General features: G+C 40.6%; 1 protein-coding gene across 3 annotated transcripts in view; it reads right to left on the bottom strand.

Moving 5' to 3' along the window:
- Positions 1-20,643, bottom strand: part of EFNA5 (ephrin A5) — a 907,471-nt gene that overhangs the window by 25,888 nt on the left and 860,940 nt on the right. For 2 of the 3 annotated variants that reach the window (XM_044064276.1, XM_044064278.1), the window contains 2 exons: positions 4,525-4,590; positions 4,104-4,184 (listed from right to left, as the gene is read on the bottom strand). In XM_044064276.1, the coding sequence (XP_043920211.1) occupies positions 4,104-4,184; positions 4,525-4,590 (147 nt within the window). The remainder of the gene's footprint in view (positions 1-4,103; positions 4,185-4,524; positions 4,591-20,643) is intronic. The other variant, XM_044064277.1, reaches the window with a different exon arrangement.

The raw sequence follows: 20,643 nt of genomic DNA, 5'->3' as shown, positions 1-20,643 counted from the left end.
TAAAAACGTACACGTTAGTTGTAGTTTCTGAAATCTATCATGAGAAGACAGTTATTTGTAGATGCCTGTCTCTCAGCCAGGACAATAACAAGGCAAACAGAAGGTATAAAAAGATGTACTGGAACAGTTGAGGAAAAAAGTAAAAACCTTTCACTTACTATTCATTCACGGTGGACAAAAGTAATATTTCAAGTTCAGCCTAGCTATGGATGTTTGTGCATGGTATTAATGACAAATGTTCAATAAATAAAGAATGGGCATATCTTTCCAGAATAAACCTCGTTACCACAATAAACAGAACATACTGGAGGGATAGATTCCTTTCCCAGAGACTTCCCATACTCTGGAACAAACTACCTATCTATATCAAACAAAGCGCCTCATTAGCACTCTTCAAGAAAAATCTTGATGATTGGATGGGAGATAGGAAATTCACCCTGGGGATCACTTCTGTGTCTCTGCTCGACAGTGGCACAGGAAAATTATTTTCTTGGGTGGTGAAAGCCAGGGTACCTTTGGCTAGGCTTATATAGGCCCTAGGGTCAATAGCCTAGTACCTACCTTTGAACCTATGAATAAAAGGCATGAAAGCTGGAAATGACATTTTAAGGAAAATTCAAGATATACTTTTGAATTTGGGTCTTAAATGGAGCAATTTCAATAGTTTGGGGACAGGTGGTGCCAAAAACGTGTGGACATAAAGCTGGGTTTGCTGGCTTGAGTTTTGGATGTAGGTAAGTTTTACTGCCACCAATGATATTTCACTGCTTAATTCAGCAGCAAGCTCTCTTCATTAAAGCTGTAATGGAAAAACATCAACTGCATCCAAAGGCAAACCCATCAACAGTTTCATAAGTGTTTTCCTAAAGCAGAAGCATCATTTAATGACATTCCTTATATGAAATAAAAGTAAGACGGCTGAGGAGAGATTTTTCCTGGTGAGAGTAACCAATTCCTGTCACAAAAGGAGATTCAGTATGAGAAATGTCTGACTCAGATTTGGAACCTGCTTTTACAGTTGGCAGAACATCCTTCCTCAATGGCCTAGACATAAAACTTCAAGGGAAAAAAAAGCATTTTCAGATATTACATTTTTTGAAAGGAAGTTGACACAAAAAAAAAAACATAACAGAAAAGAACATAACCCATCTGCCTTTCCAAAGTAAAACCATTCAGACAGCTGAAAACAACAATTTTTGGAGGTTACAGAGTTGTTTCTGAATGAGTATGCATCAAGACTGTGGGGTTTTCTGTTCAGGTCAAAGAAATTTGACTTTAAAGAACTTTTTTACAGTTAAAACTAAAGATGTATCTGATTTTTTTCAGATAGAAGTTGTTGAATTACAGACTAATGAGAGATGCCCTGAGGAAATTTTATTCTGGACTCCCACCTCAAATGTTTCGTCAGGTAACAGAATTTCCAGTCCATATGATGACTGTCTTATGAAGTGACTTACACATGAACAAACTTTCGCTGTTATGAACTTTGAAAATAATAGGCTTATTTCCTGAATGACAGATAAGCACTCGGATCAACAACTGTGGATTGCAATGTCAAACTTAAGGCAAACACTGAGAGCCTTGGACAAAGTGTGCAACTCCAAGAAGTAAGCAGTGAATTTTCCTCTGTAGCAATTTACTGCTTAAAATTAATTAAAGTTTAAAATTAAAGTTTAACTTTCATGTTCTATACTTAGCTTTCAGTAGTTTTATTAACTGATGGATAGTCATTATGACTATGCATTCATATAAACATTCAAACATTTTCTTCTGCTTACCATAATATAGGTTTATAGGCAAGTACTAGGGTAACTGCCCTTGTGGGCTATTTAAAGCTATTTGAAGCCTATCCAATTTCCCTTTCAAAGGTGAGACTCAATCTCTGTATTTTGTGTCTATGAGGTAAACCCCTTAACCATTATACCAACCACCCAACATTTTAGATTTTAGCCTATATGTTTTACAGTCCCAATAAGTAGCTCCTGGAAGAAAATACTTCTTGTTAGTGGTCTGTTGCGATTTTCAGTACAAAAAGGGCTACCCATAGAGTTGCATTCTTCTTCTTCTTTCGGCTTTTCCTGGTTAGGGGTCACCACAGCGGATCATCTGTCCGCTCATGATTGGCAGTGGAGTTTTACAGTATCGAGTTGCCAGCCCGGCGCCCAACCTTCCACAGAAGGCACATACATGCACACACTCACACCTAGGGCCAAGTTAGAGTGTCCAATCCACCTACTGCATGTCTTTGGGATGTGAGAGGAAACCGGAGCACCCGGAGGAAACCCACGCGACCACAGGGAGGACATGCAGACCCCACAGAGAAGGCACCCCAGCCGAGAATCAAACTGGAGAACCTCTTGCTGTGAGGTGGCAATGCTAACCACTACATCACCGTGGCCGCCCACCCATAGAGTTGCATGATAATGAATATTTGTACATATGGTACTGTTAAATTGCAGTGAAAAATGTACTTCAGTTGTGAACAATGCTATGCAATGTTAACTTCAGCTCACGTGGTAAAATGCTTCATGAGAAACACCCATCTGAAGATATCTTCTGCTGACTGTCTGCTAGACAAGGCTTGCACATCATGAGCTTCCAATGTACTTTTTACTCATATCCTTCCCTCAGCATCTTATCTGACAATCCACTATCAAGCCTGCAGAATAACCAGTCCTATCTGGTAATACCAGTTGCTCTCTATACTTAGAGAATTTGCACAGTCCCTTCTTGCTGCTGATTCTTACATTCAGCTTCATTCTTATACTGCCAGACTACCTAGCCAAGGGTGAGTCTATGAAGGAAACAGATGGTTTAACACCTAAGCTGTTTTCAGAAATGCACACTCAGCTGCACTCAAAAGAACAATGTGTAACATGACATTTTTTTAATATAGGATTATAGAGCTCGTACCCATCCAGTGAAGGAGTTAAACCTCTACAAACCTCTCTAAGGCTGCTACTTACTGGCAAGTCACCCATACAATCCCTAGCACCAAACTGAAGAATGGGCTTTGATCTAGGTAGTGATGTGACTGGTTACCATCTATAAATGGTCACTTATAATCAGCACACCTCATTTCTGAAAATAAATAAAATGCTCTTTACCTTGGATATTAATTTTAAATTCCTGAAAAGGAAAGGATATTTCATTTTCTACTACAAGACTAAATGTACTTCTAAAACATAAGTTTGGGGCTTGTCTTCGATGTCAACCCTGGCAAGAGATAGCCTGTTACTCCAGTAATTGCCTTATAACATGCCGACAAATAAGAGCCCACCTCAGCAGTCCTGCAAGTTCCTCAGGCTCATCATACTTACTGTTTCTCATTCTAAAGGCAGATGCAACATTCAGCTAAGTAAGCCGTCCTGTGCCCAGTATCCTGAGGATCAGGTAACTTACACGCACAAATACTCAGCTGTGCATTATCTTGATGTGCTGCGGAGTAGACAGTGAGAATCTAATATTTATGAACAATGTACACTGCCATTAGCTGCAAGCTCTGACGTTCCCGTATTAAACCACTATGCAGCAACACAAGCAGCCATGAATGAATATTCATGCACTTGCATCACACATACGCACATGTGCATCATTCGCACACACACACACACACACACACACACACACACACACACACACACACACACTGCACACACACTGCACACACACACACACACACACACACACACACACACACACACACACACACACACACACACACACACACTGCACACGCACGTGTGCATGACAAAGTGGTTATCTAATCATCAGGATGACCAACCAGACTGAACACATGAAAGATATATGAAATGTATATGAAGCAGAATTTCTAGATTAATTGCCCTTAGGGCAGCAATAGGCATGTGAATTTTACAAGCCTGACATCATGCAAATATCAACAGCTTATTTCTCGCTCAGTCTATTTTGTCATACTGTGAAAAACGGCAGTAAATCAAGTAAGTCCCGCCAAAGCAACACTGACACCACTTGCTACAGTAAAGCATTCTAAAAGACAAGCATGCAAAAGGGAAACAGAAAAATGCAGGTGTATTAGAGGAAAGGATGCAGTTTGTTAAAAAAGACTGTCTATGCATACTAACCTGCTGGTTCTAATGAATTTTCTACTTTGTCGTTAACATCGGAAAAACGATCATGAACACCTATAGTTTTCACACAGCTGTCTACAACAGAAATAGAGATTGCCAAATATGTTAGTATGACACCCTTCAAATCCCCCACTGTCTTTATTTTGCTATTTCCTCTGGCATGTCTCTAAGTGCAGTTCTTTTTCCAAGACAACGTAAAGAGATTTAGCCATGCAAAGAGAACTAAGTACACAGACAACTAATTAAAAGAACAGAGAAGTCAAGAAAACATAATAAGAGCTAAGCTATAACTTGCACACATGCACGACATGTATCACACGAGTTTACAGTAAAAGCAGTCAACAGTTTTGAATCTCAACACAAATAACATGCATCAGTTTGTCACACATCTCAGAAATTGATAAAAGTAACTTACTTGCTGGCCGCACATACACTCGAAGCTTGAGACATGACTTCCTTCCAACATCAGGGACAGCAGAGGCTGCAAAAACAAGCACACACATAAAAAAGTATTTATCACTGTGTACCAAAATAGCCAATCTGTGCAACCTCCTACACTAGTAGTAAAGTGAAAGAAAAATGCAATTTCTAGGTACTTCTTACTGGATGACTGGTAGGTAAAACATGAACTTCCTTAACTAATAGTCCCCTAAAATTTGGTTACTGATAACTGCTATTGTTTTTTTACATAATGCAATGCATTCATGGTCAGAAGTATGTCACTTTCTTCACTGGTGCCAGGAAGCAACTGTTTTGCAAGTGTACAACTTTTGAAGGCTAAATTTATTGTTAAAGCAACATGCCTGTCCATTTAATGCAACTGAACAAAAAATTAAAATAAAAAGAAAATTAAGGAAATTCACCGCGGGAATCACGTCAGTCACCCTGCTAGATAGGGGTCCAGGGAAGTAGATATCGTGGGAAGAAATATCCAGAGAATTGTTATGGCTAGGCTTGTATACGCCCTAGGGCCGATAGCCTAGTACCAACCTATGAACCTATGAACATGCACAAAGTCAGTGTATACATACAGATGCATACTCATCCATATAATCACTGCATTGGTGTGGGCACACTTACTAGATTTATAAACATGTTTTAATGGAAAAAATAAAACGTTATTTTTCTTACTGTTGTGTTGCTTTGGGTGTAACAAGTAAAGGCTGATCTGATACCAATTACTGCAAAAAAAAAAAATCTCAAATTTAATTTAAACTACTGATTTCTTAATTGGGTATCTGTACTGGTCCTCAGACCCTTTTCAGTTAAGACATGGGTGACAAGGACAAGGGTAAATTCTATCACTCTATACATCTATCTGTCTACATACAGAAAAATGGAGATCTCCATCGGCAGATTAGTATTTGTTTAACCACGGAAAATAATTCACCTGAAGAAGAAAAAAAAAGTACAGTTTTGTACCTACCATAAATGTAGATGTTCGAGTGTTCACCCTGCTGCAGTCATCACACTTGGGTTATCCTGCCATCAGGCGGTCCCGCAGTCAGCCCGAATTCCAAAGTCTTGGTCCGGCGTCAGCTGCTGTCGCTTCTTCCCTGACGTCAGTGCGTCAGGGGTATATAAGAGGCATGTGACGCCATTTTCTTCAGTTTTTCTTGCCCCAGATGTCAGGTGCTCCCAAAAGGTAGGCAAAATATATATATATATATATATATATATATATATATATATATATATATATATGGCTATATAAAAATAAAACAAAACCCTTAGGTACAAGCAAATACACCACAGAGGTAGTATAGGATAAAGTGGTAGAGATAAGTTCAGCTAGTTCAGACGGGATGGAGGGAGGGTAACCTGGACTGCAGCAGGGTGAACACTCGAACATCTACATTTATGGTAGGTACAAAACTGTACTATGTTCATCGTGTTACCCTGCTACAGTCATCACACTTGGGTTGAATCCCAAAGCTAAGGAGGGGAGGTGGAGTCAAACAGGGTTAGAAGTGGCTAGTAGGCCCTGCAAAACTGCAGTGGCAAAACCAGCTCTAGTCTTAGAGTAAAGAGGTAAGTGATAGTGTTTGGTGAAGGTGTGCACTGAACTCCAAGTAGCAGCTTCCAGAATATCCTTGGTTGGCACTCCCCTGAGAAAGGCTGCTGATGTAGCTGTAGCCCTGGTGGAGTGGGACCTAATGTTAGCAGGTACTGGTTTCCCATGATGTGTGTAGCAGAAACGTATGCAATGTCCTATCCATTTCAAAATGGTCTGTTTTGAGATAGCTTTTCCTTGTGATCCTGTAGCACAGGCTACAAAGAGCTGGTCAGTTTTTCTGAAAGCCTTAGTTTTATCCAAGTAGTAACGTAATTGCCTGTGAATGTCCAAAGAGTGCAGGAGTCTTTCTCCTGTGTTCTGGGGATTTGGGAAGAAGGTGGGCAAGTGAATGGTTTGGTTTAAGGCCACACTGGATACCACCTTTGGCATAAAGGAAGGATTAGTTCGTAGAGAGACTCTGCCTTGATGAAAAATGAGGAAAGGTTCCACTGCCATTAGTGCCTGTAGCTCTGAGACTCTTCTAGCTGAGGTTATTGCTAGTAGTAGGGCAGTTTTCCATGAAAGAAATTTTAAATCAGTTGAAAAGCTGGTTCAAAGGGCGGCAGTATAAGCTTTTCCAGGACAAAGTTGAGATCCCAAGTAGGTGTTGGAGCTCTCCTTGGTGGTCTTAAGTTCTTAGCCCCTCTGAGGTACTGTCTTAGGAGTGGATGTGAAAATAAAGGAGGATTCATGCTGTAATGAGCTGAAATTGCTGAAGTGTGGATCTTAATAGATGAAAAGGAAAGTCCTTTGTGCAACATCTCAGTTAAATATTGTAGAATCTGAGGAATGTTCAGCTCCAGGGGATTTAGGCTTTTAGCCTGGTTCCAGGAGCAAAATCTTTTCCATTTGTCTGAATAGGTTTTCCTGGTGCTGGGCCTCCTGGCCTCCAGAATGACATCCATAACAGCTTTGGAGGATAAAGGTGTTGGCTGGTTGTTTAGGTAATTTGCCATGCAGCCAGGTTTAAAGTCTTGAGCTGGCTGTGTAGAATCAGACTGTCTCACTGGGTGAGCAGGTGAGGAATTTGTGGCAAAATCCATGGTGGGCTCTGGGCCATGGTCCTTAAAATTGGATACCAATGTTGGTGTGGCCAATCTGGTGCAACGAGAATCATTTGTGGCCTCTCTAATCTGACTTTCAGCAGTACCTTTGCTAGAAGAGGCAGTGGAGGGAAGACATACACTGTTAATGTTTTCCAACTGAATGAGAGAGCATCCACTTTCCAAGCTAGTGGATGGAAGGTCCTTGTGCAAAATTTTTGAAGCTGGTGGTTGTGGGAGCTTGCAAACAGATCTATGTCTGGGCGTCCCCATTTTTGAGCTATCATTGCAAATACTTGTGGATCTAGTTTCCATTCATGTGGATCCATGATGTTTCTGCTTAGGTCGTCTGCCAATGTGTTTTTCTTTCCTGGCAGGAATTGTGCTTGTAATTGAACCTGGTAAGACAGTGCAGTGTTCCACAAGATCATTGCTTGCCTGCATAGAGGGTAGGAATGTGTGCCCCCTTTGCTTGTTTATGTACCACATAACTGTGGTGTTGTCTGTCCTTATTAGTAGTTGTCCTGGGTGTAGAAGGTCCTTGAAAGCTGTTAGGGCATTATGCACTGCTAGCATTTCTTTTTGATTGATATGCAGGTGTCTCTGACCTGTAGTCCATTTGCCCTGAATGCACTGTCCTGCCATGTGTGCTCCCCAGTCATAGTTCGATGCATCTGTTGTCATAGTTTGCCTGGCTGTGGGTAAGGTGAAAGGCTGACCCTTGTTGAGGTGACATGCCTGTGCCCACCACAGAAACTCCTGTTGAAGGCAGGGAATGAGTGGAATCATTGTTTCCAAGCTGTGGCTGTGCTGAGTCCATACACTTTTCAGGTACCATTGTAATTTCCTCATATGCAGTTTTGCAAATGGTATTAGTAGAATGCAAGATGCCATGAATCCCAAGGCCTGCAGAATTTTTCTTACAGGGAGTTGGGTCTTTGTTGTCATTATTTTGAAATATTGAGACAGTTGTCGTTGTTTGTCTGGCATGAGATAAGCCATCTGGGCCATTGTATTCAAGCTAGCACCCAGGAATGTTATGTTTTGTGAGGGCACTAGTTTTGATTTCTTTTCATTTACTGTGTACCCTAGGCAACTTAGAAGGTGTTTGACAAATGCCAGATGCTGTAAAAGAATGTCCTTGTTTTCTGCTTGAATAAGACAGTCATCCAGGTATGGGTATATTTGAATTCCTCTTTGTCTGCAGTATGCAATTACTGGTGCCAGGCATTTTGTGAAGACCCTGGGTGCAGTAGATAAGCCAAAGGGCAGTGCAGAGAATTGGTAATGCTTTGAACCTGCAATGAAGCGGAGGTATCTTCTGCAATTTTGTCTGATAGGGACATGCAGGTATGCCTCCTTGAGGTCCAAAGTGACTAGCCAAGCATTCTTGCCCAGCATGGGAAGAAGCTGCTATAGTGTTAGCATCTTGAATTTTGGTACTTGCAGACAGGTGTTCAGAATTGAAAGATCCAGAATGGGTCTCCATGCTTTGTCCTTTCTTGGAACTAGGAAGAGTCTTGAGTAAAATCCTTGTCCCTGCTCCTGTGTAGGTACCTGTTGAATGTCTCTCATGTTCATGAGAGCTGTAATTTGTTTTTGTGCCTCTGCCCATTGATTTGGTGGCAGGTTTGGCATTCCTTTGATCCTTGGTAAGGTATGAAAGTGGAATCTGCATCCTTGAGAGACAATGTTTAGAACCAATTTGTCTTTTGTGATGATGTGCCAGTTGTCTGCAAAAAATGCTAGTTTTCCTCCCAAGGGTGTTGTCAGGAGAGAATTGCTTGGTAGTTTGAGGATGGAGTCATTGTGTCTGCCTTCTGTTAGCTTGGGGCCTGTCTTCTCCTCCTTTCTGGGTAGCAGAACCCCATTGGTGGGGTTTGTAAGGGCCCTGTGACTGACCTCTGCCCCTCGGGCATCTGTATTTGCCCCTCTGTGATCTGTCTGAAGCTGGAAAGGACCAATTTTTTGTTGGCCAGTTTCTGCTGAAGCGAGGGGGTTGTACCTGCAAGAAATCCTTGACCGTTTCCATAGATTTAGCCTTATCCTCCATTTTCTTTAAAACCTCTTCTGCTTTGACACCAAATAATACATCCTGTTGTAAAGGTGCATCTAATAATTTTGCTTTAACATGGTCAGGGAGGGTTTGCTCTTTTAATCAAGCATGTCTACGAATGACTGAGCCAGTAACAGCTGCTCTACAGGAAGCTTCCAGTGAATCAAATCCGCATTGTAAAGTATGCTTGCCCACCTGTTCAGCTGCATGCAACAGATCCTGCATTTCCTTGAACTCAGGCTGCTCTGAGTGTGTGCTCATTTTTTGTTTTAACTGAGACATAAGGAATTGTTGATACTTCAACATGTGAAACTGGCAATGTAATGCTCTCATAGCCAGAGTTGAAGAGGTGTATATTTTCTTTCTCCATCTATCTAGGGCTCCGGAATCTCTTTCAGAGGGCACAGGACTTTTAGCCATAGAAGCCTTTGCTCCCTTAGGACCCTGGGATATGGTTTCTGGGTCAGCTACAGGGCTTTTATAAAGGAATTTGTGTGAGTCAGGTACTCTGTAGTATCTGTCTGGTTTGGCTGGAGCAGGAGGTAGAGAGTCTGGATTTAAACTAGACTCCAAGTAGACATCATCCACAATATCTAAAACAGGAGGAATAGCAAGAGGTCTGTGCTGGGGTAATAGAAGGAACTCTCGGAGCCTTTTCTTAGAATCTAAGTAATCCTGGCCTTCCCAGTGGAAATGTTCCCGGATGGTATGTAATGTTTCCCCAAAGGAGTAGTCTTCAGGGGGAGATGCTGAGGGGAATAGAGTCTTCAGCATCAGAATCCTCATAAGGTGGAAAAGTGTAATCCTGTTCCTCAGAAGAATCTGAGGAGAGAGAAACCTGGTCAGAGGATGCATAATCCTCCTCTTGTCTTGGTCTTTTATCAGGAGGGGGATGGGAACCCCTGATAAGGGTAATTAAATCTTCAGCCATCTTAAGCAGCTGTTTCTTAGGCATGGGGCCTTGACCTGTAGAGTTTTGCATAAGTTTTAAGTTTTGCATAAGATTTAATGGTGAGAGTAGTCGGTCTGAAGACACCTTCTGCAACCGAAGGGGTTTCCTCTACAACAGTGTCAAAATCTGCTCCGGTGTCGGTAGATGGATGCGTCGGCCTAGTAGACTCCGCGTGGGAGTCGGCAGCTGTCTGGAGTTCCAGCTCTGCGGTCGCCAGGGGCTGCATAGGCGCCTCACTGAAAACCGGAGAACCGGCGACAGGCCCAGCTGAGGCCTCGTGGTCTGGTTTATTCCTAGGCTTCCTGTCCTTATCCTTGTGTTTTTTAAGAATAGCGGTCGTCGGTTGCTCCGACGGCATGATATAATTGAATTTCCTACCAAAATAATGCCGTGCAAAGTCAAAACGACGTTTGATAGTGCGTTTATTAAACCTAGCGCAAAACCGACAACCTGTGACGTCGTGGTCTGGGCCTAGGCAAGGAATACAATAGGAATGGAAGTCCTTATGAGGTATTTGCTTCCCACAAGAAATGCAAACTTTTTCTGACATTGGACTGAGGCAAGAAAATGTTCCCCAACGGGGTACTTAGCTTTATTGAAGACTTCGGACTGAAATTCAAATCGAAAATCTCAGGTGTCGGCCGACCGGCACTTGCGAACTGCTTCTGCTTCGGGCACCGCGCGGCAAGAAAGACTGAAGAAAATGGCGTCGGATGCCTCTAATATACCCCTGACGCACTGATGTCAGGGAAGAAGCAACAGCAACCGATGCCGGACCAAGACTTTGGAATTCGGGTTGACTGCAGGACCGCCTGACGGCAGGATAACCCAAGTGTGATAACTGCAGCAGGGTAACACAATGAACATCGATGATGAGCTTAATTAAAAAATTTTCACCACACCTACAATAAGGATTAAGACACTGCAAAGCATAACTCTGCACCCATCCTATACACATAAAAGACGATTAACAATATGCCTGTGTAACCTGCATCTGGCACATGGAAGGGAGGAACAGGAAAAGGATAAGCAGTTATCTGTTGGCCCTATGCTCCCATACTATACAAGCCTCATCAGTTCATGGTTATCCATGAGTGGAAGATCTTGGTAATGACCATCTTCAGAGCAGGCCTGTGCATACAAGACAACAGCTTTAACTTTCAATAAGAACATTCAATACTATATTTAAATTATACAGACCTGATAACAGAAAAGAGAGATCTGATAGACACAAAGCCATAAAATTAACACTTCTTGTATAAGAACAACAGAGCTCCATATGTGGCATAAGAGTCTTATGTGTGTGATAATTAAATAGTAAGTCACTACAGGTTGAATTATGGTAATGGAAGGGCAACATAGTGGAGTAATAGCAAAAGTGGTAGGTTGTAGTCCATATCCAAATTATGAATTGTACAGACCCAGGAAGAAGGCCATTATGAAACATGGATGTCCTATGGCAACGTCTCTGTGTACATATAATCACATCTGCACAGTCTGGGGACAAAGGGAATTTGGGAACACTCACAGTAGTAAACCTATATTACAGTATTAAATTGCAGTGAATCATACTTGAGATTCCAAGACACATACCAGGGAGGAGGGTTTCCTTTCTATGGGATCGCTACAAACAAGAAGGCCTCCACCTCTCCTGGATAGGTTGTCAGAGTTCTTTTTGCCATGCTCCTCCTAGTGGGATGCATCCAGATGAGGAGATACAATACTGTGGCTCACAGCAGAGCTTTACTTGTAAGCCCTACATCTATCTCACATGTTCTGTTTCCTTGGAGGGTGTGCAAAGGTGTCATGATGGAAATTATCCCACCTACATGGTGATACAGTGCTGTTTTACCCACAGACATGCCTAAGCCACAGCTCTGTTATTAAGACATGAGTATCCCCACTGGGGATAAAAAAGCTCTACTCCTGACACTCACCTATTGCCCTCCTCCCTAGAATAGCCATGCAAGTAATACTTCATTAGTCCTTTTCTATCCCTGCCAGCTCCTACAGATGCCTCTGCCACTAATCAAATTCAGGTCACCTTTGAATTACCACTAATCAAATTCAGGTCACCTTTGCTATAGTCAGTGCTTTATCTAACTATGCCAAAGAAGTAAGACAGGGGAGCAAGGGTTTTCACTGACTGGTAACCCCATAACTGTGGGTGTCCCTGAGCATTAAAATAAGTAAGTAAAAGAAAATTGTAATACTGGCAAATTGTGGCACATATGCCTCTGGTTCAATGTTCACACTAAGCACTGGAGGAGCTGATGATGGTAGTAAAAAGAAATGATGAAACAAAACCTGTTTGTTTTTATGGGAGGTGGGGAGGGTAAGTGTTGGGGGCACACGGTACAGTCATGGGCATTGCTGATGCTATTGTGGCTGTACCAAGAACCAGCTGTTGAGTGCAGTTGGGTGGACACATAAGGAATGTGTCTCTGAGTAGGTGGGAGCATTCATCTCACAATGATACTGCTCACCTACATTCTGATGCCAGACTATCAGGTCAGAATGTGGTAAGACCTAAGTATAACAGCCCACTGTGGATCCACAGTAAAATAAAATCTCCACCTGGCCCTGGGCCACTGAGGATGATGGCTTGCACCCCTCAGTATATTCATTCAGTCACACCAAGGGGCATGCTATTCATAAACCTTCTATAACCATGGTGACCTTACAGAATGTTGTTGCCAGAGGTGTTTGTCTCATTCCTGAAAATCAAAACATGTTAAGTCACTCAAATGCCTAACTCTACAGGACTGAGCTGCACTGTCCACTCATTAGCAGATCTCAATGACCAGAACTAACATATCTGAAATTTATCAAGGGTCAAAGGAATGTAATGCCATCACTTCAGTCTATCTGAAAGATACCAAACACTAGTGCAGTGATGGCGAACCTTTTGGATTTGGCGTGTCAAAAGCTCCTGGCACAAAATAATTCAGTGCACTTCACATGAGCAACGAATGCAAAAGCAGTGTCTTTGGTAACTTGGGTGTTGGTGATCGCTGGTGTGTCACCCAAAACGTCGTGGTGTGTGTCACCTTAGACACGCATGTCATAGGATCACCATCACTGCACTAGTGATTCAGCCAGACAGCCATCATTACATTCCCTGTTGCCATCATCTGTTCCTGCTGCAGAGGTCATCATGCCACCACATACTCATCTGCCAACAGCAGGTACTGTGTCCCACAACCAAAGGGTACCCACTGGAGGGGTTCATGGGCAGCAAGCCATCTGAGTGGAGACTGTATGGCCATGGCACAAGCCAAGTCAGCAGTGCCCAAGGTGCTACAGGGGAAGACAGAGACCAAGGATACCAGAAGTATGGAGGACACTATCCAGTGTTAGTACATTCTAATGACTAGGATGAAGTCTTGCTGCCTACTGCATTTTTGATAACAGCTTAATGGTACTTGTACTACCTGTGTGATTTGTTTCTTTGTGTGATAAACATATGCTGCAGCTAAAGTACAAGTATTGACTGTAATACTTTTAAGGATGGAACTCCTTTGTGTCAACACACAAAATTTATTGGATGTATAAGGTAACCAAAAAATGTAAAAGCCCAAATGAGGTACAATCCACGTACTATCTGTATTTAAAAATAATGTCTAATTGATTGTCACAGGCAATGTAAAATTCGTGAGTTAATATAAAATAAATAAAACCAGACCTGGGTTCCAGTCAATTGAAAAAATGATTGGAGAATATCCGTTTTTTCATTAGTTCCGTTTTTTCGTTGGTTCACTTCAATAAAAAACCTTTTCAGGATGGCCAGCCCTAGTAGCGATATTGTAGCTGTTGGCGTGGACGCACTGTAACAAAGTTGTAGCTTCCGTACAAAAGTAAAATCCAGGCGATGAAGAAATGCCGTGGCAGAGTACGGCTTAAAGTTACTAAAGTGTAGTACGACCACTTGGCCACCCAAAACTGTTAGTGTAGGCAGACTTTTAAGTCCAGGTCCGCCCAAGCCATTGGTGTAGTCAGGCTTTTAACACAAAACTTTAAATATTAGTCATGAACCCAGTCTGGTGACTGAAGTGCAGTATGACCAACTGGCCGCCCAAAGCTGTTAGTGTAGGCAGACTTTTAAGTCCAGGTCCGCCCAAGCCGTTGGTGTAGTCAGGCTTTTAACACAAGACTTTAAATATTAGTCACGAACCCAGTCTGGTGAGGGTGAAGGTAGAACGAAATGAAATCCAAAATAGCGAGGTTTCCACAATTCGCAAGAGCACACTGACACAATGATGTTAAACGCAACCACGCGTTTTTCGTTCAGATATGTATCTGAACTTCTTCAGACAAAATGCTGACTTGTTGGTCAGTTAAGATTTAAATACTCTTGTTTAATCACATGATTTAAACTAAAAAAGTGCACTTGTCATTAAATTATTTATGTAATTGTTTATAAATATGCTTTAATATTAAATATTATTTAGTTCAAATGTTACCCAATACCTACATAAGTAAGAATTTTAAATTTTATTAAATATTTTAGTTAAAAATAAATTTTATTACTAAAAAAATATATAAATAAAAACCATTTACTAATTAGTATTTAAAAATACTGCCCCATTTGGTATATTTTAAATAATACATAGCTTGTTAATACTAAATTAAAACATATTCTAAACCTCTATATTACGTTATTATTGTGTTATAAAGCATTATATTTAAACTTTTATATAGTTAACTTTTTTGAAAAATTATTGTATATACTATTAACCATTAAGACATAATCTTTAATGCTTTTAACCAAAATAAAGTAAGATAAAGTTAGACTAATAAGATATGGCAAACAAATCATAGACTATTATAGTGGACAAGTTATAAAAAATGTAACATATAAATAACTAAATATATAAATAGATAAATAAATATTAATACCTTTAAAATCTATATGTATATTCATAATAAATATATTAAAAGGTATGAAATTTAAATTCAATAAATTTGAAAATTAATTAATATTCATAATAATTATGAATATTAATAACTATAATGAATGTAATAAATATATATATGAAATTTAAAAATTAATGTTCAATAAATTTCAAAATATTCAAAAATACTATTAGTAGAAATAAACATTTAGATGTATGATTAATTGATTAATTTATATTATTGTTATACAAATGGTGAAAGTATATTCCTAAATAAATATAAATTTATACAATAATAAATAATAAATAAACATATTATATTATATTATTTAAGGATTATTAAAAATTGTATGTTCTTCCTAGAGCTTTTAATGAGTGTCCTTTGTACAATAGTAGGTAAATTTCCATTCATCTCAACAAATTTTTCATTTTTAATACACATGCAATAGAACAAAGTTCATTGAGTCCTGGTTCTCTATATGCTGCTAGACGTAATTGCCATGCCATTTCATGTTTTTCCAATTCTAGTTTCAAAAAGTTATCAGTTATATAGTCACACTGATTTACTTTATTTGGAATTTGATTGATTACCATAAATTTAAAACTATGACTTGCATTCAAATTGCAATGTCTAGCTAAAGCATTTTCCTCTTTGTTCTTTCTAATTGCATATGTATGTTCATAAATTCTATCTCTTAAGCGTCTATCCGTTTTTCCAATATAAAAAGATGCACATTGTGTGCATCGGGCAAGGTAGACGATAGCTTTAGAGTTACAATCAAATGAACCATTAACAAAGAACTTGTCTCTCCTTATTACAAACATTTCTGATTCATCAATATAACAACTATACCTACATGCCCCACATTTGTGGGTACCCCTGTTAATTTTCTTTACATTATATTTTTGTTCTAATAATTTTTTCATATTTGTGCCCCGTCTATATGTAACTATGGGACCAAAATTTAGAACTTTTGCAAGGTCTTTATCTGATGTTAACCAATACCAATATTTTCTCAATGTCCTACATATATCCAAGGCTTCTGGACAATATGTAAAAGTAAATGCAATGGTATAATTTTGTACTTTGTCTATTTTATCTACATTTACCTCTTGCTCAGGTATTAGAGACTCTAATAAAGTTAATTGGGTACCCTCAGTTAATGTTGCATTTATTATGTGGGTTGTACTTCCAGGACCCCCATGTAAAATCGCCTTATATATTCCAGTTTTTCTTTTACCAATTACTTCTTTAAATATTTCATCTAAAAATTCCGATGGATATCCTCTACTATGAAATTTATGATACAGTGAGTTACATTCTTTATCAAAGTCCTCTTCTAAAGTGACCATCCTAGCCACCCTGATGAGTTGTCCTTTAACTACTGATTTTTTCTGGTGGCTAGGATGGGCACTTGTATAGTGAAGAAAGGTATTTGAATGAGTACTCTTTTGCTATGTAGCCTTCTGTACTTTTACTAAGTTCCACATCCAAAAAGTTGATTGTGTTGTCTTGATAATTTTTAGTAAACTTTAAGAATGAGGAAGTTACATTAAAAAAGTCAACTAATTGGTCTGCTTGTTCTTGTTCACCTTTTAAAATAATAAAAATATCGTCTAAAAATCTTTTATATGTAAAAATAATACTACTCCATTGACTATTAAAGATATGGTTTGTCTCCCAGTAGGCCATAACTAAATTTGCAAAACTTGAGCCTACTGGCGACCCCATGGCCACCCCTATTTTTTGTATGTACAACTCATTTTCAAAAGACACAAAATTATATTTCAAAATTATGTCTAAAAGTTGTTCTACCACTATACATTCATTAGTGGTGGCCCCTTTTGATCTAATAAAATCTACAACCCATTCTGTACCTAAGTCATGGGGTATGCAAGAATAAAGATCAATAACATCCACCGTTAAAACATTATGCTTAATATCAAATGATGTATTTTGTATCTCTTCCAAAAATGACCATGAATCCTTAAGAATATGTTTTTCTTTACGTACATAATTTTTAAATATAGAATCTACTAGTTTAGCACATGCATATGTCATGGATTGTCTTGCGTCCACTAGTGCCCTAAATGGCGGATTAAATAGATCCTTGTGAAGTTTAGGAATCCCAAAAATTTTTGGTATTCTGGGTGTCAACATAGTTAAATATTGTTTTTGGCTGTTATCTATTAATCCATCCAAAAATGCATCCAATATGCTGCAGCTAAAGTGCTTGGGCTGATCTCCATGTGATTTTTTTGTTTGTATTGGCTTATTAGGACAGTGAATTTGTGTTGTATGGACAGGAACTTAAGGTTCCACAATACGTCCATGAAGCTGATCTGTAATAGGTTCATAGGTTGGTACTAGGCTATCAACCCTAGGGCTTTTACAAGCCTAGCCATAACAATTCCCCGGCTATTTCTTCCCACACTATTTACTTCCCTGGACCTCTGTCTAGCAGGGTGACTGACGTGATCCCCGGGGTGAATTTCCTTTCTCCCATCCAGTCATCAAGGTTCCTTTTGAAGAGGGCCAAAGAGGCGCTCTGCTTGACATGTATGGGCAGTCTATTCCAGAGTCTGGGGAGTCTCTGGGTCAGGAACCTATCCCTCCAGCATGTTTTGTTTAATGTGATGACAAGGTTTAGATCCCTGGAGCGTGTGGCTCTGAGGGATTGGGATTTCTTTAAGTGTAGCAAGTCCAACAGCTCTGGGTTTGACATGGCCTTGTATGTTAAGCAGAGATCGCCTCAGAGTAGACGATATGCGACAGACTACAGCTGGTGTTTTTTAAGGTGGTCAGCATAGGGCATCTGCTTTAGGCTTGTGATTCTTTTAGTGAGGTATTTCTGTGGCCTTTCCAGTTGTTGCAGATGTCTTGAGAGGTACATACCAAATGGGGCATTGTATCCTATAATGGGTCTAATGAGGGATGAGTACAGTGGGACAATGACCTCCTTTTTTCTGGATGAAAAGCCCTTAATGATGAGGTGTACCACATAGAAGGATTTCCCGACTGTTGTGGTGATGTGGTTATTGAAGGTGAGACCACTGTCCACCTGTGTCCCTAAGTCTCTTATCACACTTTCGGTGTTTCGTGTACTGCCACCTATGTGGTAATTCATGGGTACATGTTTTTGCCCAAGGGGGATAACTATACATTTCTTGGCATTGAGCTTGAGCCCATGGCTCTGGCACCAAGCATCTATTTCTGTAAGGCCATTTTGTACAGTATCCACATAATTTGGGGATTCAATAATGGATCCCAGTTTGCAGTCATCTGCAAACTTTGTTAGCCAGAGTCCTGTAGTGTTGGCCTGTACTTCAGAGAAGTAGATGCCAAACAAGAGAGGTCCCAGGACTGAACTCTGAGGTACTCCACTTGTCACTTGTCTGGAGCTGGATTTGGAGTCAGCTACTTTTACAGTGTGGGTTCTGTCAGTAAGCCAGTTGGCAACCCATCGAGTGATGTAGGCATTAATGCCCAGCTTAGTAAGTTTATCTATGATTCCAGAGTGGGGGATGGTGTTGAAGGCCTTGGCGAGGTCCATATAGGCTGTGTGGACTGCCTTACCCTTGTCCACAGCTCTGGAGACTGATTCGAAGAAGTCAATCAGGTTCAGGAGACAAGACTGGCCCTTCACAAACCCAAACTGGGTGGGGTCCAGTGTTTTAAGGTTGCCAATGTTTTTAAGTTCCATGATAATACATTCCATGGCCTTGCAGATCAGGCTTGTCAGACTGATGGGGCGGTAGTTCCAGGGATCCAAGGCGGATCCCCCCTTGTGGAGTGAGATAACTGTAGCTGTGCACCACTCAGTGGGCACAAAGCCTGAGGTGAGGGTATGATTAAACATGACACATAGGTGAGGTGCCAGTTCATTTTGTAGTTCATGTAGTACACAGCCCGGGATGTCATCTGATCCCATGGATGCTGTATTCTTAGCTTTGGAGAGTGCGTTTTTTACCTGTGTGGTAGTTATTACCAGAATTTGGCAATCTTCCGGTACTGAGATGGGCCATTTAGGGGGTGAGAGGGGGGTAAAGTTGGCACTGAATCGATCTGCCAGGATATTGGCAATATCCTTGGGATCAATATATTTAATGCCATTCTGTTGTAACTCAGAGCAGATCTGAGCATTGCCATTTAGATTCTTGACATAGTTATAGAATGCCTTGTGGTTGTCTTTGGAAATTTTTTTTTGTAACTAGCTTTGACGGATTGTATGAGGGAGCTTAGCTTCTTACTGAGGCTGGTAAAGGAGCTTTTTGCATCCTGGGATTTTCCTCTTTTCTACAACAGTTTCTTCCTTTTGTTGTAAAGTTTGTTTATGGCAGGGTCCACCAGATTGGCTTCCTTTTTTTGGAGGAGAGCATCTTGGTTCTATTTGAGATGGCACGATTCATGCATGAGTGGATGTGCTTGTACACTGCCTTAGTGTAGGACTCAGCAGTCAAACTTTCAGTTCCCGTCTGCAAGGGTGTCATGAGGTTTGTAACTTCTGACTTGAGTAGCATGAAGTTGGCTTTGGAGAAATTTTTTATGGAGGTTTCCTTACTGGGGTGGGGGTGGGATGTGGATGTTAAGGGTAATTAGCTTATGGTCTGACCTGACCAACGAGGGGGTGACCATAGGTGTGGAGCATCGATTTCCCATGTTGGTAATGACCAGGTCTAGGATATTGGAGCCTCTGGTGGGACTATGGATTAGCTGATCCAGGGCATTGGAATTTATGAATTCCAAGAACTGTTGGGCAAAGGTGTTGGTACACAAGTAGTTTTCCCAGTTAATGGCAGGGTAGTTGAAATCACCCAGTATTAGGGTGTTTGGTTGTATATTAATATTTTCCAGTATGTTTAGAAAGGTATAGTGAAAAACTTGGGGCATGGTGGGGGATCTGTAGCAAGCTACAATTTGGATTGCAGTCTTACCTAGTGTTAGTTGCACCTGGAGAATTTCAGACGCATTGTGCTGAGCAACTAACCTGGTGGTGTGAATATCCTTGGTGAATATGGACATTCCTCCACCTTTAGTGTTTCGATCCTGGTTTGGTGGCTGAAAAGTGTGGTAAGACTTGTAGCCTGGTATTGCAGGGATGCTCTCTGGAGCCTTGAACCAGGTCTCAGTTACTGCACAGATATCGATGTTCTCCATTTTAGGAGTGCCTCGAGAGAATGCATTTTGAGGTTTAGACTTCTAGCATTGAGTAGAATTACCTTCAGATTCTGCATGCTTGTACCTGTTATGGTGGTGGTTTTGTCCTTTGAACTTTGCTTAAAAAAGGCACTATAGGGGTGGCAAGAGCCTTAGCCAGTAACCTGAATCCCAGGGGTGACAGGTGCAGACCATCTCTGGCAAAGCATTGTGGTCTGTCCATCATGTCGTCCCAAGCAGACAGATACTAGATCCTCTTTGAATGACACCAGAAGCTTAGCCAATTGCTGAAGTCAGTCATTTTGTCCTTATATTGTGGTATCATTCTGGGCGAAGGCAGGATGCTACTCAGGACTAGGGTCATACCTGCCTGG

Source organism: Protopterus annectens, chromosome 2.part2, assembly GCF_019279795.1.
Source record: "Protopterus annectens isolate FY-2018-M chromosome 2.part2, PAN1.0, whole genome shotgun sequence".
NCBI lineage: Eukaryota > Metazoa > Chordata > Ceratodontiformes > Protopteridae > Protopterus > Protopterus annectens.
The sequence above is the reverse complement of the archived record's forward strand: the minus strand, read 5'-3'. Positions and strand labels throughout refer to the sequence as shown.